Here is a 17300-nt window from a genome sequence, read left to right on the forward strand (position 1 = left end):
TGCCCCACTTCCTGTGAGCAGATCCTTGTCTGGGTCCTCAATCTGCCCACTAACGTTCAAGATAGAGGAATTGATGTTTGTGGATTAGTGCCAGGAAGTACAAGCTAGACACCAAGGTTTTGGTAAAGTAGTCTTACTTTCAGAAGTTAGGAATAACAAGGTACCTTAGTGACAAGCGCTGATGATGGATTGAAAAGAGGAGAGGGTTTCCCCTCAAAAAGTAGTCTGTACTGAGGGCTTGGGAACTGCTCTTCCCTCACTTTAGGTAAAGTACAGTCTGACCAACCAGCCAGTGCTAGTGGGGGCGGAAGTAGTCACAGGACGTCCCTTGACACCCACACCACAGCCTCTGATCCTGGCTCCTGAGGGTTTGGTGAAGCCACTTGGAGTCTGTATGGTGACATGGCCTGGGCTGGCCCAAATGACCTCCCCTGGCCCCTACACCTGGGTGTGAGCATGCGAGTTTGGCAAGAGGATGGAGAGCTCAGACAGCTGGGTGGGCATCAACACTACCTTTGGGACCCTCTTAGAAGGTTCTAGGTGGCGGTGCAGACTTACCTACCTCTGATAAAGATGGTACTGTCCGTCATTCGCAGACACTTCTAGACCTTGGTTTGAAGTGGACAGCTCAGGCCTCCATAAGGTGCTGACATGGTGCTGGAGTCCCCACACAGGCCCCCACTGGGAGGCGCTCCTGGTCCAAGGTAAAGACAAGCCGGGCAGGTTTTGTATTCGAGTCACTTGAGGGCATCTCAAAACGCAGATTGCTGGGCCTACCCCAGACGGGACAGGGACTGTGGGGCAACAGGTAACCCCCTGGGAAAGCAGAAGGTGCTGATGCTCCTTGTACCACAATAAACCAACCCCAGGTGGAAGTTTTCACTGTGATGGATTAGGCCATGAAGCTAGTAGAAGAAAACATTTGAAGCAAAAAATGTAGGGGGCAAAGGGGAAAACAACACTCATAGAAGTAGCCGATTTTATTCATAATAAAAGTTCCAATAAATAAAGGAGGAACAATGCTGTAGAAAGTGGGCAAGATGTGAACTTTTCACAGAAAACTTAGAACAAACCTTTAGAACTATGAGAATCTCTCAGCTGTCAGTGTGGCAAAGAGGAGAATTCACTCCCGGCTGGGTAAGCGGGCAAGCTCTCCCATGGCATTTGGGAAGGCAAGAATATGAATAATCTCTGTAGGGAATCTGGCAATTTAAAAAATTATCTAGGCTTCCCCAGGGGCTCTGTGGTAAAAAATCCGCCTGCCAGTGCAGGAGACACAGATTCGATCCCTGATCTGAGTAGATCTCACATGCCACAGAGCAGCTAAGCCCATGTGGCACAACTGCTGAGCATGTGCTTTAGAGTCTTGGAGCCATAGCTACTGAGCGTATGTGTGCTTTAGAGTTGGAGCCACAACTGAGCCTATGTGCCCTCGAGCCTGTGTGTCACACAAGAAGTCACTGCAATGAGAAGCCCATCGCACTGCAACTAGAGAAAAAGCCCGTGCAGCAACGAAGACCCAGTACAGCCCCAAACAAATGCACAATTTAAAAAAAGAATCCACATTTTCTTTGCCCCAACAATTCTAACCTGTAAGAAATCTTGGACACGGCCACTTACTAGGCTTTTCATTGTGACAGTGTCTGTACAGCATGTGTGAGAAGCACCTGTGTGTTCACCAGGAGGCAACCACTGAAATGATCACTGGGACGCAGCCGCTGCGAGATGCAGGGCCCTGCCAGAGCTGGTGGGGACCGTGGGCGTGTGGTGAGCTACTGTGTGCAAAGAGCAAACCAAATCTTGTGCACACGCATAGCTACCTGCATATACAGAAACTTCTGGAAGAACTGACAGAGACGTAGCAGGAAAATGGAGGGCCTGAGGAGGCAAGTGGACACTGACTTCATATGTACCTTTACATGTGTCTATTGCTGACTTTAAAGGAATTATATAAAATGTGCCTCCCAGGTGAGGAAACAGAGAAAAAATCCTCAGTTATGTGGCTCCTGTGCCCATGAGCTGCTGAACAAGGGCCAGTGAGCTTGGTCGGGGTCTTGGATGGGCTTGACCAAGGCCTCCTTGGCAACTTTGCAGGGTGAGGGGGCTCTGACTTGTGCCCACTCAGTTCCGGGGGCTAATGGAGACATCAGAGCCCCTGGGGTCAAGGACTTAACCCCTACCTCTCCCTCGCCCCCACCCCCGCCAGGGTGGGGCTCTCTGCCCCATCTGGGGTCACCCGCCTGGGGCCAAGGTCAGACCTGAGTCTGCACCTGGACCAGCCTGCACTGAGAGCCAAGCCGGAAGCCTGCGCACAGACCGCTGTCCAGGCCTTTGACAGCCCTCTCTAGCCTCCCAGCTGACCATCCTTGGGGCTGCACAGGCTCCACTCAGCCTGCCCTCTGTAGCCCTGTGCTCCTCATACCCCTCACAGTGACCCCGAAGATAGTGACCTTGCATGTCTATGCAGACTCCATCCCTCTCTGTCAGGTTTTCTTAGGTTACTCTACTTGCTGGCTGGTCACCCTGTTATTTTATGTGACAACCCTATCAACAGGGATTCCAAGTCCTGGGCACCAGGAGCCCAGCTGCAGCTTCTGTTTGCTGTGTGTCTCACGGAAAATCAGGTCACCCCTGGGCCTCAAGCTCCTCACCTGTCAAATGGGGCAGAGAGAGAAAACTCAGATACAAATCTGGCCCCCGAGGTTCCTAAACCAGGCTGGGGGATTTGCACACTCAAGCCTAGACGGCCCTCCCAGCCACAGCCACCAGAGGGCAGCAGCGCCTCGTGCTTGAGACTCCTCTGTGGTGTTGCACTGCCACCAAGCTGTCAGGTCCTGCTTCCTTGATGGCTCAGTGGTAAAGACTCTGCCTGCCAGTGCAGGAGACGTAAGAGATGCACGTTCAATCCCTGGGTTTGTAAGAGATGCACGTTTGATCCCTGGTCGGGAAGATCCTCTGGAGGAGGGCATGGCAACCCACTCCAGTATTCTTGCCTGGAGAATCCCATGGACAGAGGAGCCTGGTGGGCTACAGTCCATGGGGTTGCAGTGTCCGACATTACCGAGTGACTAACACTAATATTTAGCCACTCAACAGATGCCGCTGGTAGAGGCCTGACTGTGATAGGAGGGCTGTGGGCACTGGAACGTGGCCCAGCTCAGAGGGAGATCCAGGGCCAGCCACACCAGGTATCTAGGCTCTGAGGCTCCAGACAGCTTGTCCTGCACCAGGCTGCTCCCCCGGAATCTTCCTGAGCACAGGTGAAGCCCCCACAGGTGAGCCCAGCCCTCATTCCTCCCTCACACCAAGGGAACAGCTGGTGGTCCCCCACAGCCTGTGTTCTCACCCCCGGCCTGTACCAGGTGGGTGATGCCCCCACCCTGGGCTCCTGAGGTGCCCACACCATGCTTGGTGACATGGCGGGCTACCCCTCCCGCCCTGGCTGTGAAGACAAGCCCTCCTCTCCTCCTACTGAAGTGTGGTGGCGTGGGAAGCCAAGGGGCACTGTCCTTATCTCCCCTCACCCACCGACCAGCCCTTGATGCCCAGGCCCAGGTCCTGCTTGTCCCCACACATTGGGACCTGGGTACCAATGGCTGCTGGTGTGCCTCCCTCCCCCATTTTTGCACGGCCCTGGGTCCATGCTTTTCCTACCTCGGGTGCCTGGTCCCACCCTGGCTCTGGCCCCCCTCTCTGGAGAAGCAGTGAACTGTTCGCAGCCCTTGCTCTGAGCTAGAGAGTCAGAAGGGCAGGTCCTGGCCCATAGGTATCCTTGCTCTCCCTCAAGGCCCTGCACCTGCCCGCCCCACCCCTCTGCCAGCTGACCTACGGGGTCAAAGGCAGCACCTCTGGCTCTCTGGGGCCCTGTCACATGTGTCCAGGGTCATGTAGTTATCAGTGGCCAGGCTGGGACCTGTCCCTCTGCCTCTGTGTCCAGGGCCCACTGGGTGCAGTTCCAGACCATAAGGTGGGCCCCCAATACTGAGTTTTTAAAAAATTAATATTTGGGTGGTGCTGAGTCTTTGTTGCTACTCAGGCTTTCTCTAGTTGTAGCGGGCAGGGGCCGTCTCATTGCAGGGGCTTCTCTTGTTGTCGGGCTCAGCAGTTGTGGCACGCTGGATTAGTTGCTCGGCGGCATGTGGAATCTTCCCAGGCCAGGGATTGAACCCATGTCTCCTGCATTGGCAGGTAGACTCCTATCCACTGTACCACTGGGGAACTCTCCAACACTTATTCTTCATTCATTCACTCACTCATTCAGAACTTCTAGTTTTTTTTGCCTTTTTTTTTTTAAGCCGCACTGCTCAGCTTGTGGGACCTCATGACCCCAACCAGGGATCAAGCCAGGCTACTGCAGTGAAGGCCCAGAGTCCTAACCAGGAGGCCACCAATGGAACACCCTGAGCAGCTAATAAGAAGCCAGGCTAGGCACTGGCTCTGGGGAGGGGAAGGGGTGAACTGCGAGGTCAGTTCAAGGGGAAGAGTGTGGTGAGCGAGGCAAGTGTGGGCGCTGTGAGGGGTACCTGGGAGGGGTGGGGTGACCTTCTGGAAGAAAGTTTTCTGCTCCATTGGCATAGAGTCTTGGGAAAGGCAGGTGTGTGGGTGTCCACGACGCTCACGGAGGCCACAAGCTGGGGACAGGGGCCGGGGTTGCCCCCACTGTGAAAGCAGCCCTGGCCAGCTGGGGCAGAGGGCTCAGGTCCCTTCCAAGCTGGCACCCGACACAGCCTCACACTGGTCCCCAGGGGCCACTCGCCTGCTGCTGATGCAGGCTGGACGCGCGGGACCCTCAACACCCAGTGTCTACGCGGGTTGTGCCTAGTGCACGTGTCCATGGCACTGCCCCGCAGGACAGACACACATCCCACACTGGACCCCTGAGTCCCACCGAGCCCCGCCTGGAGAAACCACACTGCCTGTCACCCTGCACACACACACACACACACACACACACGGTGAAAGGGGCACTGTCGGGGGTGGGGGTAAGATAATCTGACTGGTTCTCCTTCTGCCATTAACTTCCTGGGACCCGAGGGGTATGGCCAGCTTCTAAGGGAGTCCCCGAGTCAGTGACGGGCCTGTGGGTGGTCCCTTCTCTTCCCTGGGGCAGGTCCTCATCGCCTACGACTCCCTAAGGAACCACCATGACTTCTGTGAGCTTCTGTTGGGGCAGGGCTCACCAGGACCCCAGATCCACATCCTTCCCATTTGTGTGGAAGCACAGGGATGGTTATTTTATGTCCGTGTGACTGGGTCATGGGTATCCTGACGGGTGGTTCGACGCTATTCTGAGTGTGTCTGTGAGGGTGTTTCTGGATGAGGTTAACACTGCATTAGCAGACAGTACTGTAGGGCTTCCCACCAGGGTGAGGACCTCATCCAAAGGGCCGACTAGAACAAAAGGCTGAACTGAAGCTCTGTGCTCTGCCTGGTGGTCTTGGGCTGGGACTGCTGGCTCCTGCCTTCAGACCCGGACGGAACGAATGCTGTAGGCTCTCCTGGTCTCCAGCTGGCAGATCTTGGGACCATTCAGCCCCCATAATCCTATCAGCCAGTTCCTTATAAAGCTTCTCTCTTTCCCGCCCCCCTACCCCAACCCCGCCACCCATATATGTGAATATGTATTCAGAGGGAAGAGCTTCCCTGGTGGCTCAGTGGTAAAGAACCCACATGTAGGAGACATGGGGTTCAAATCCCGGGTCAGGAAGATCCCCTGGAGAAGGAAATGAAAACCCACTCCAATATTCTAGCCTGGGAAATCCCATGGAGAGAAGGAGCCTGGCAGGCTACAATCCATTGCTGCTGCTGTTACTGAGTTGCTCAGTCGTGTCCAGCTCTTTGCAACCCCATGAACTGCAGCATGCCAGGCTTCCCTGTTCTTCACTATCTCCTGGAGTTTGCACAAACTCAAGTCCATTGATTCGGCGATATCTTCCAACCATCTCATCCTCTGTTGCCCCCTTCTCCTCCTGCCCTTAATCTTTCCCGGCATCAGGGTCTTTTCCAATGAGTCTGGTCTTTGCATCAGGTGGCCAAAGTGTCGGGGCTTCAGCTTCAGCATCAGTACTTTCAATGAATATTCAGGGTTGATTTCCTTTAGGATCAGTCTGTGGGGTTGCAAAAGTGACTTAGCAACTAAACACCACCACCGAGGGAGAGAGAGACTCTGTCATCTGTGTCTGTGGCAAGCCCTGCACCTGCTGTCACTCCCATCTATGCCTCGTTACTGGGCAGCATCCCGTTAGTAGCACCGCAGCCTCCTCCGCACCCCTCATCACGGCACCTTCAGATGCGGCCTCGTGGAGGCAAGCGCCCCAGGTCACCTGGCCTCCTGCTCTCATCTCATCCCTGTGGACACTGCCCATGAAGGTTTGGACTTGGCGATGCCATTGACCGCAAAGGCACTAGCAGACGGGGCTCACACTTTCTATCGCAGGTATGGAGTCCTAAAAGATATTAAGATGACTAAAAACATCAAAACAGCCAGCGTCTCTGCTGTGGGGCAGCCTACATGCTCTGCCCACTTACCTTGATCACCTGCCTCTCTCCAGGTGAGACTCAAGAGCGGTCACCTGGCCCGTGGGCGGGTATGACGGAACCAGAACCTCAGTCCTGTCCACCCTTCCTGGTGCCACGCCCCCTGGGGGAGGGGCCCTTGTCACCCTGGGTGCCTCCAGGCACCTCACAGTCCAGGCCAAGGCACCGAGAAGTGAGGCTGGCTGGGGTGAGGCAGGCAGGAGAATTTTGGAAAGTTCTCTTCCCTTTTAAGGAAGAAATAAGCCAGGGCCACTTCTTGTCCTGTCTTGGAAGGCTCCCGTGTCAGTCGCACTTACCCTGCAGGGACTCCAAGGATTCAAGGGTGTGGATAGAAGCTGCCTCGGAGGCCAGGGGCAGGGTGGTGGGGCAGCGGAAGGAACCAGGACATCCTCAGTGATGCCCCCGAGATGTGGTGTCAGCCAGGCTGACAAGGCATGGGACTTGCGGGCACGTGGTGCCCACCTGCCCACAGTTAAGGCCCCTTCTGCTGCTTCTGAGACCAGAAGCATCTCGATGGCCACAGCCTGAGAAACCAGGCCTGCCTGCTCTCTTGGCTGGTGCGGGTGCCCGGGGTCTCTGCCCTGTCATCGCTGGGGATGTGCAGTCTCACGACCTTGCTGATTAAACCATGGGGCTGGGCTGGGGCAGGGGCAGAGAAGCTGAGGGGAGGGAGGGAAGGAGGCAGAAGCCTGGTCATCAAACCCCCGAGAATAGTCATGTTTTATTTCCACGTATGTCTTGACATTAGGCAGAGATGGAAGGAGAGGTTGCACAGGATTTATAGACACCGTGACGGCTGCAGGAACACAGGAGCGGCCCAGTTTACAATGAGCAGCTGGACCCACAGAGGCCACCTGTCCAGAGAGTGCTCAGGCCACGGCAGCTGAACAGGGGCTGTCGTGGGCCAACATAAGACTCAGACAACTCCCGTTTATTTGATCATTTTAATACAGGAAATGCCAGACCAATCAACAGGGAGGACAAGCCTCACAGAGACACCTGTATTCACAACGCGGATGGGAGGGTCTCCACGGCCCTGGGCATGCACACATGTCCTTTGGAGAAGGGCAGATTGAGGGCATAAATACCACAAAATAACCAGACTTGGGGGAGCCGGGGGGCGGGGAATCACAGGCCACGAGGGAACCACGCTTCAAAGGCAATCGAGGCATTAAATACAGAACCTACACGTTACATTTCACTTCACCGTACGTATAATTTATATATTAAAAGAAAGGAGACCACAGTATATATACGTGCAAGTGGTTTTGGTCGGAGGAAACGAATGAGCTGGGTGGAGCCATGCACAGGGAGGGCTTGCCCGTCTCCTCTCCCTCTGTTCTTGTCCCCATCTTTCCCACAGGGTCACCTGCCATCACAGATCAATCGGCTGGCCTTGGCGCGATCTCAGAAAGTCCCACTGGTATCTTCGGCATGTCCTCGGGGCTCCCTGTGGGCAGGGAGGAGCCTGGGCAGCAAGGACACCACGAGCCCTGCGCGTAAACACATCCCCGGGAAGTCGCCCTGGAGGGACCGGGGCGGGGAGCAGGTGGGAGGAGGCCAGGTGAGGAGTGGGGTGCAGCCGCAGGGCAGGCAGGTGCGGCGACGTGTCGCCTGGCCACCCCGAGAGAGCAGGGATGATTGAGGAGGCATCCACTTTTGCAAGCAAAGCTTAAATGGCAAGGCAAGCCTGTGTTTCTCTGCACTGTCCAGACGCCAACCCTTTAGAACTGACTCGCACTGCTGGGGTCACACTGTAACAACCGGACAATGGACGGGTCGCTCTTGGCACCTTTGATGAATTCTTCTAGGGACAGTTTGCCTGCAGGTAGGAGGATGGGAAAAACAGGAGTTAGCCAGTGCTCGCTGTGTGCCACCCTCGGGAGAACACACAGACAGGTCCTGGGTTGGGGAAGCCTCCTGGGGTCCGAGTCTCAAGCCCTCCAGAAGCGGGATAATGTCCAGGCTCCACGCGCTTTGAAGGCATTTCTGGGAAACCCGTTTGGCTTTCATTGATCACTGGTGGTACTTCACCCAGGATACAGATATGGGAGGGACCTAGGTTTGAAGCAGACCCTGCATTCTGGCAACCTGTGCCTTGGGGAACCTCCGTCTTGCCTCTGTAGCTGTAAAACGAAATAGAGCCAGTGACCCCAACACAGGAGTCTGGGGCCATGCCCAGCACACTGGTGGGCACTTAGCTCTGCCTCCACAGGCAAGCGACCCATCTCTCCACATCCCAGGGTCTTCATCTGTGTGTGGGGGGTCACAGCCACGCCTGTCTCAAAGGCGTGAACCCCCAGAGCATCCTCAGCAGACTAAACCACCCCAGGCTAAGGGATAGATTGGGAAGGGGAGCAGTCATCCCCCCAGCAGAAAAGGAGGCTCCTGGGATGATGCAGAGGGCTACTGGGCTTTGTGACTGTTCATACGGTTAACGGAGACTTTACCCTGACCACTCAGGGCAAGGGGCTTCCCATGTAGCTCAGGTGGTAAAGAATCTGCCTGCAGTACCGGAGACCTGGGTTCAATCCCTGGGTCAGGAAGATCCCCTGGAGAAGGAAATGGCAATCCACTCCAGTATTTTTGCCTGGAAAATCTCATGGACACAGGAGCCTGGTGGGCTGCAGTCCATGGGGGTCGCAAAGAGTCAGGCACGACTGAGTAATTAACACTTACTTACTCAGAGCAAGGAGCTAATGAAAGCACCGGCCTTGCCTCTGGGCAAAAAGCGGGGCTGGCAAGGGGCTGGGGGTCCCTGAGCACAGTCTGGTGTGCTCATCGGGATGCTCCTGGTGCTCCGCCAGACTCAGGACCCGTGGCCTCAGCGACTACCTGTGCTTTCCAAGCCGGGGCCGGGAAGGTGGGAATGGTGCGGGGCAAACCCAGAGAAGGACGAGGGCTGAACTCTGCACACCCCTGCTTCACTCTTCTCTCCTCCAACATTGCCTCTCCAGCCCCCTCCCCAAGCTTCAGGGCCGATCCCGGGGCTCACAGGAGAAGTGCGGGCCCCATTCACGGACAGCCTGGGAAGATGCACAGAGCTGAGAGGTCAGAGCAGATCCTCTGGATCCTCGCAACCACAAGAGATTGAATTATTATCCCCATTTCACAGAAGAGGAAACAGAGGTTCGGAAAAGCCAAGACTGGTGATACAGATCTATTGAACCCAAAGCCTGTGCCTTGCTACCCTGGAGGGTGGAAGACATGTTTTGAATCTGCCCAAAGGCCACGCCAGGCGCAAGGCCGTCTTGTCTTACGTTGATCGTGTTTTGAAAACTGTCTCCATGGGTTGATGTGCCTGCAGCCCCGCCGCGCCCCTCCCCTGCTGGCTCAGTCCTTGGCCTTCATCTGCAAACTGCACTTTAAGGTTTGGCCGGGGGGTGGGGGGCTTTCCCGTGCATTAGCTTATTTTCAACCCCCAAGCACAGTGCAGAGGGTATTTTCTCTTTTTCTTTTCTAAATGCTGCATTTCTTTATCCTTCAAAAGCAAATCCGACATGGCTCTGGGGCTGCACTTCGTGCGGATCCATCCTGTTTCATGGTTACCCTCCCCGGCGTGGACCCCAAAGAAGCTCACAGCGAAGGCAGAGAAGGAAACACGGGGCACATCCTCCCTGCCAGGCCCCCATGGCCGCCCCCCCGGAACCCACCACTTCTACTGCGGTGTGGTCCCAGCAAGCCTGGCACAGCTGCTGCAGGCCAGCACCTCCCGACAGAGTCGCCGGAGCCACTGGGGCCTGGAGGAGGGATGATGGGGGGCCATCCATCCATCCACCACCCAGGACTCCTGATCCCAGCCCCTCGGGGGTCCAATGTGCCATGGGCACACCTGCCTCTTCTCCCCTGGGACATGCCCACACGCCCACAGTCTCCCCATTCTAGAAGTGAGGAGACTATCGCTCAGGGGGCAGGATACTGGACTCCGAAGCCCAGCTCTCAGCATAGTTGCACTGGCCAGCACTGGGCTGGGCAAGGTCCCAGAAGCTGCGGGGAAAGGCCCCAAATGCCTCTCTGCTCCCAGCAGTGTGGCACAGACACGCGGGGGTCCTACCGTCATTGTTGGTATCCATCTGCCTAAAAATCTTGTCTGTGCGTTTCTCCGGCGTGGACTCGTCCTCTGGCATCTTCATCACGGAGGACACCATTTTATATATCGCCTGCAAAGGGGCACACAGATGCGTGTGCTTAGAGGTTCCAGGTGCTCCTGGGGGGATTGGGGCACAGGCCTGATCTGTACCCCCTACCCTCGCCCACGGCAGGAGGAGAGGCCGGGCTGCCCACCAGCTCCAGGACCCTCCCCAGCTGGAATGTTCCGGGGCTTTTCCCAATAGCATGCATGCATATTGCAGACAGCACATGAGCAAAAGGAAGCCAGCCTCATTTACGTGAGGTTCAAGAACAGGTGAAATGACCCACTGTGACAGCGGCAAGACTGGGGCTGTCTGGGGGCGGGAGGTGGGACAGCTCTCAGGCCTTCTGGGGGGCGGTGCTGGGGACGCTCCCTAACTCACTGGCCGTGACATGGACATATGTGTGCGCAGTGCATCACGCGGCACGCTTAGCCACATGTATTTGACGTTATTGCTGTACCTCGGTGAGAAGCAAAAAAAGACAGCCCCTGAAACTCACAGGGGAAACCATACCACCAGCCCCAGAAAGGACAGGCCCGGGGCCCGTGGGTCTCTCCAGCAGGACCGAGAACCTTCTCTTCAGGATGCTGCCATCCGAGGGCTTGGCACCATGCAGGCCATCTCTGTCTAAGAGTCCAGGCCCAGTGGTGTGTGCGTGTGTGTATGTGCATCAGAGTGTGTGTGTGTGTGTGTGTGTGTCCAGGGGGCCATGATGAAGCCGGTGACCAGCAGCTCATCAGAGTAACATGCGATAGAGAAGGGGCTGTGCCACTGGGGGATTCTATGTGGAAATGGCTTGACTGATACTCTCATTCCTCAAACAACAGACCAAGAACAGCAGAAACCTGGAAGCTGTAATGTCTTAAAAAGCAGGTTTACAAAACCAAACCAAAAACAATGACCCCAAGTGAGGCTTCTCGTATCTATCATACTCTGTACTCCTTGGTCCCTCTCCAACTGCAGGCAGGGGTGGCAAGGCCTCAGCACACAGCAAGTGTGTTTTTCAGGGCCTCCTGGGACAGGCCCCCCTCCTGGGACAGCGCCAGGCACTCGTCCGAGTGCAGAGCAGGCAGAGCCAAGACCCTCCCCATCTCTGCTGGGCTGTGATGCATTTGGAGCCCAGTCTGTTTTGATGAAGGTGTAGCAGCCAGGTGTCCTGCTTAGCATCTGCCGACATGCGGGGAAGGTGCTTAGGGTTTGGGAACTCGGTCTGGGGGCCTAGCAGCCAGATCCCATTTGGACAGGAAGGCACCCCTTAAGGCTCTCACAGCTCTGCCATGTCTGTAAGCTTTGGCCTGGCCAGTTTGCTTGGCCAGTGACAGAGGAGGGTAAGGGCCAGCAGGTAGGTCGGGACAGGTGATTCCCCGGAAGCAGATCTCTTCTTTTCACTACTGCTTGTTGCTAAGAGCCAGGATCAATGGCTGAAGGACGGTTTCCCTTGAACCTGTGCCGGTTTATTCTCATGGTGTGCAAACTACCTGTTTGGGAAACAGGTCAGGCTACTTGCTGCTGATCAAGGAGTGCCTGAGTCTGATAGCCTCTGTGTTTGGTTTAGTCCAGAAGTTTCTACCGTGTGGACTAGAGAACACCTCCTCTGAGGAATTCTAGAACTGAGTTCCCAGGCTCCAGGAGTGGGGATGCAGGGGGTGGGAACCCAGGGAGCGGAGGCTCTGTGGCTCTCTACCACACACCCGGGAACCCGGGGAAGTGAACAAAACTTGGTTTCTTGCCAGAAAACAGCTTCCCCCGCCAGAGTCGTTGACAGGAGAGAAGAGCTTTCTGAAGTGGTGCTTCCTGGGCCAGAGCTTATTCCGTCACCACTAATGTTTCAGTCTGGCTTTACAACTGTGTGTTCCTGAGGACATGACAAGCTGTCTGTTACATTTTTAAACAGGGGAATATGAAAAGGTCTTGGCGGTGCCTTTCGCAAGTGTCAAGGGTCCTCTCCATTATAATTCCCAGCTCTGTTACTTTGGCCACCTGATGTGAAGAGCCGACTCATTGGAAAAGACCCTGATGCTGGGAAAGATTGAGGGCAGGAAATGAAGGGGATGACAGAGGACGAGACGGTTGGATGGCATCACTGACTCAATGGACGTGAGTTAGAGCAAACTCTTGAGAGATAGTGAAGGTCAGGGAAGCCTGGCATGCTGCCATCCACGGGGTTGCAAAGAGTTGGACACGACTAAGCGACTGAACAACAACTGGTAACTCTCAGGAAATCACACTCCCGCACTGCCCCACCCCCCAACCATACCTAGTCTCAGAGTTTGTGAAATGCTCAGAATGACACCCCCTTGCCTTAGAACTGGGGATACCACAGCTCATCAACTGCATGTAGGCCAGGGCTTTTGTACCACCAATGATCGGTAAACAATGGTCCTTCTCCAGCATTGGCAGGTGGGTTCTTTACCACTAGCTCCACCATAGCTCAGTTGGTAAAGAATCTGCCTGTAATACAGGAGACCCGGGTTCAATTCCTGGGTTGGGAAGATCCCCCCTGGAGAAAGAAATGACAACCCACTCCAATATTCTTGCCTCGAGAATCCTATGGACAGAGGAGCCTGCAGGCTACACAGTCCATGGGGTCGCAAGAGTCAGACAGGACTTAGCGACTAAACCGCTGCTGCCACCACCTGGGAAGCCCAACAATGGCTCTTCTCATCACCATCTGCCCGCTGGCCAGGCGACAGCCAGTCATTTTCTGAAGGGCAGGAAAGAGGGGCAGGCAGCCACGTGGGCCCGAAGGTCCAGAGGCGGGCTGAGGAGTAGCGCATGGTCCCCGAGTGGACGGGGTCTGCCGAGGCCCCGCCCCCGGGGCCGGCCCCGCCCCCTGGGCGCACCTGCACGATCTCCAGCATCTCGCTGCGGCTGATGTAGCCGTTGCCGTCGAGGTCATACATGCTGAAGGCCCACTTGAGCTTCTGCTCCAGCTTGCCCCGCGAGGTCACGCTCAGCGCGATGATGAACTCCCTGAAGTCGATGGTGCCGTCGCCATTGGTGTCAAAGGTGCGGAAGACGTGCTCGGCGAACTTGGAAGCGTCGCCGTAGGGGAAGAAGTTGGCATAGATCTTCTTGAACTCGTCCACGGTCAGGTGGCCGGTGGGGCAGTCCTTGAGGAAGCCCTTGTACCACTCCTGCAGCTCATGGTCTGTGAACTCCGTGTTCTCCCGCAGGTCCTGCAGCACTTCGGGTCGCAGCTTGCTGTTTTGCTTGCCCATGGCGGCTGGCGGGGACACCTGCAAGACAGAAGCCGGGCTGGAGATGGGGTGGGCAGGGTGCAGGGGAGGGATCCCCACCTCCCACGGCCACCCATCGGGTCGGAGGACTGTCCCCTGAGTGTCCCCCACCAGTGGCCCGAGAGGCCTGACTCCAGCCATCACGGTGATGAGCTGTCCCCAGTGTGTGTAGGACCCCTGCAGGGAGGGGGACCCTGGAGGGGAGGGGGACCCTTAGTCTGTATACCATGAGGAAGGTCGGGTGCTCCAGTGGAATCAGGACCGGCTGCCTCTCACTGCAAGATCTATCCTGACCTCCAGAATTGGAAACGTGGAGAAAACAGCCACATAAAATCAACGGGAATGAGGCCCTCACCCCTGGGAATGAGTGCCCAGCACGGTTTGTACAATACTGGAGGCTGAAACCCTTCTCATCACCCTCATCATCTCCCAGCCAAACTGTCACCCTGACTGCAGCACACACCCCCTGTTCTGAGCATTTCTTTCCTCTTTCAGGCACCGCGTTCTGATTTTATCCTTAGAACAGGCATCCAGAAACTTTTAAGGAATCCCTTCTTGTTTTGGCCTCTGAGAAACCTGTGGTTGGGAGCACTGTGTGGGTCTGGAATTAGCACCAAGAGGATGTATCCGGTGTGCATAGTAAAGTCCCAGGCAGCTGCAGGCATGCAAACGCGTGCTCTCCATGGAGTTTTCCCCTAACGCCTGCACAGAAGAATGACCCTGCATGCATGCTACATCGCTTCAGTCATGTCCGACTCTTTGTGACCCCATGGACTGTAGCCCGCCAGGCTCCTCTGTCCACGGGATTCTCCAGGCAAGTATACGGGAGTGGGTTGCCGTGTCCTCCTCCAGGGGAGCTTTCCAACTCCGGGATCGAATCCACATCTCCTGTGTCTCCTGCATTGCAGGTGGACTCCTTACCACTGAGCCACCAAGGGAGCCCTTTCGAAGCATACAGAACAGAAAATGAAAACAAAGGGTTTTCTGGCTTCCCTGGTGTCTCAGCAGTAAAGAATCCCCTTGCCAATGCAGGAGACACAAGTTCGATCCCTGGTCAGGGGAGATGCCTCATGCCACAGAGCAACTAAGCCTGTGTGCCACAACTACTGAGCCTGTGCTCTAAAGCCAGGAGCTGTGACTACTGAGCCCACCTACCCCAGCTACTGCAGCCTGTGTGCTCTAGAGCCCACAACAAGAGAAGCCCGAGCACCACACCTAGAGAGTAGGTCCTGCTCTCTGCAACTAAAGGGAAGCTGGAGTAGCAATGAAGACCCAAATAGCCAAACATAAATAAAATTATAAAAAACACACAAAGGGTTTTCCACCCTTGTCCCAGAGGTAACCACCTCGAACTGCTTTTTTTCTTTTTTTTTTTTTTAACATCTTATCATCTTAAAAATTTTTTTTGGCCACACTGTGCAGTGTTGGGGATTTAGTACCCAACTAGGGAATTGAACCTGAGCCCCCTGAACTGGGAGCACAGAGTCTTAACCACTGGACTGCCAGGGAAGTCTCTCGAACTGCTTCTTAACATTTATGAATCCTAAACATTATGTACCGAATCCTCATTAGGAAAGATATTCAATGCAGTTCACATATTTTCCCTAGCAATTCCTTTTTCTTCAGTCTCCTCCCAGGTTTTACTAGTTTTATACATGTCACTATTTTTACTTTATGACTTTAAGTTTACATACATTTAAATTTACAGAAATTTAAATTATAGAAAAGTTCCTTTTCTAACCCCCAGGTGGGGGTGGGGTTGGGAATATCTTTCAAAATTACAAACATGTTGCCATGGACACAGCAACCCCACTTCTAGAAACACATCTAGAGATGCTCCCACCCATGCAAATAGCTTGTGTACAGCACAACCACTTCCAGGCTTCCCCAGTGGCTCAAAGGTAAAGAATCCACTTGCAACTCAGAAGACACAGGAGACCCTGGCTTGATCCCTGGGTCGGGAAGATCTGGAGGAGGGCATGGCAACCCCCTCCAGTATTCTTGCCTGGAGAGTCCCATGGACAGAAGAGCCTGGTGGGCTACAGTCCATGGGGTCTCAAAGAGTCAGACACGCCTGAAGCGATGCCGCACAGCACACAGACCACTGCCTGCACTATTGTCTGTAATAATGAACAACCCAGACATCTGTCATTGTGATCGATGCAAAATAATCTTCAAGATGTATTTTTAAGTGAAAAGAAAAGGTGTAGGACAGCACACAGAGTTTGCCACTGTTTGTGAAAGAAAGAGAAAATCTATGTGTGTTGTTCATACTCGGAATGACTTCTTGGGAAATGATAACACTGACCACAGAAAGAGAGATGGCTGATAGACAAGGATCACATGGCGAGTTTTTACTGTAAATCTTTTTGTAACTTCAAATGTGGAACTGTGTGTAGCTATATTAAAAAAAAAAAAAAAACACATAAGAATCCTCTATGTCTCGGTCCAGCAACATGACAGGGATCTCTTGATTCTCTGGGAGATTAAGTTATTAATCCGCCTTTTAATCTCCCTCTCCTCCCCTCCCCCTTCCACATCCGCTTCTGTCCTGCGTAGGAACCATGACTTTCACAGGGTCAGGGTTTACCCTCTCCACTTTCCGTTCTGCTTTACCTGTTGGTTGATCCTTGCAAGTGGAAACCAGCAAGTCGCTATGGAAATTGGTTGTCAGTTTCCGATGGCCCCCAGCACCTTCCACCCCCCACAACCCTACTCCCACCCCAGGGCTCCCAGGCTCTACCTAAGATGCCCTGCAGATTGCACATGTCCACCTCCGTATTTCCTGCACTAAAAGGCTGATCTGTGATCCTTTGCTCAGTTCAGCTGCTCTCAAAGCTTTGTATTTGCCGTGCTCCTCTCAGTTGTGAGTCTCCCAGCCAGCGGCTGCAGGGAGGGAGAGGAGTGGTTTGTCTCAGATGTCTCTCCTTCTGCCTCCTACCTTTGGCTTCCAAGGCAGCCACCCATGTGCAGAGGGGGCTGCAATGTGGAGGGTCTCACCGCACCCACCCACCCTCGCTCTTCACGCCTTCCGCTGAGACCCGAGGCCGTTCTGTTGGTGGCGTGTGTCCACCTGTCCAGAAAGGCCGGCAGAGAAGGCCAGCTGCTGTCACGGACTGAACTGCTCCCCACAAATTCACACACTGACCTCCTAACTCCTGGACCTCAGGATGTGGCTGTATTTGGAGACACAACCCTCAGAGTGATCGTTAAGATAAAAGAGGCCATGGGAATTCCCTGGCAATGGTGAGGACTCTGCGCTTCCCATGCAAGGGGGTGGGGGGCAAGAGTTTGATCCCTGGTTGGGGAACTAACTTCTCATATGGTGCGGTGAAGCCAAAAGTATTTAAAAACCAATCTGACTGGTGCCCTTGACTAGAGGAGCTTGGGA

At 54.8% G+C, this 17300-nt stretch overlaps 1 protein-coding gene across 4 annotated transcripts in view; it reads right to left on the bottom strand.

Moving 5' to 3' along the window:
* Positions 1–7467: 7467 nt before the first annotated feature.
* The window catches only part of HPCAL1 (hippocalcin like 1), a 117954-nt gene continuing 108121 nt past the window's right edge, over positions 7468–17300 (bottom strand). For all 4 annotated transcript variants that reach the window (XM_006073772.4, XM_006073773.4, XM_006073774.4 and 1 more), the window contains 3 exons: positions 13514–13909; positions 10592–10697; positions 7468–8359 (listed from right to left, as the gene is read on the bottom strand). In XM_006073772.4, coding sequence (XP_006073834.1) covers positions 8262–8359; positions 10592–10697; positions 13514–13891 — 582 coding nt within the window. In that variant the 5' untranslated portion in view covers positions 13892–13909 and the 3' untranslated portion in view covers positions 7468–8261. The remainder of the gene's footprint in view (positions 8360–10591; positions 10698–13513; positions 13910–17300) is intronic.

The sequence above is a fragment of the Bubalus bubalis genome, chromosome 12 (genome assembly GCF_019923935.1).
Source record: "Bubalus bubalis isolate 160015118507 breed Murrah chromosome 12, NDDB_SH_1, whole genome shotgun sequence".
Classification (NCBI taxonomy): Eukaryota; Metazoa; Chordata; class Mammalia; order Artiodactyla; family Bovidae; genus Bubalus; species Bubalus bubalis.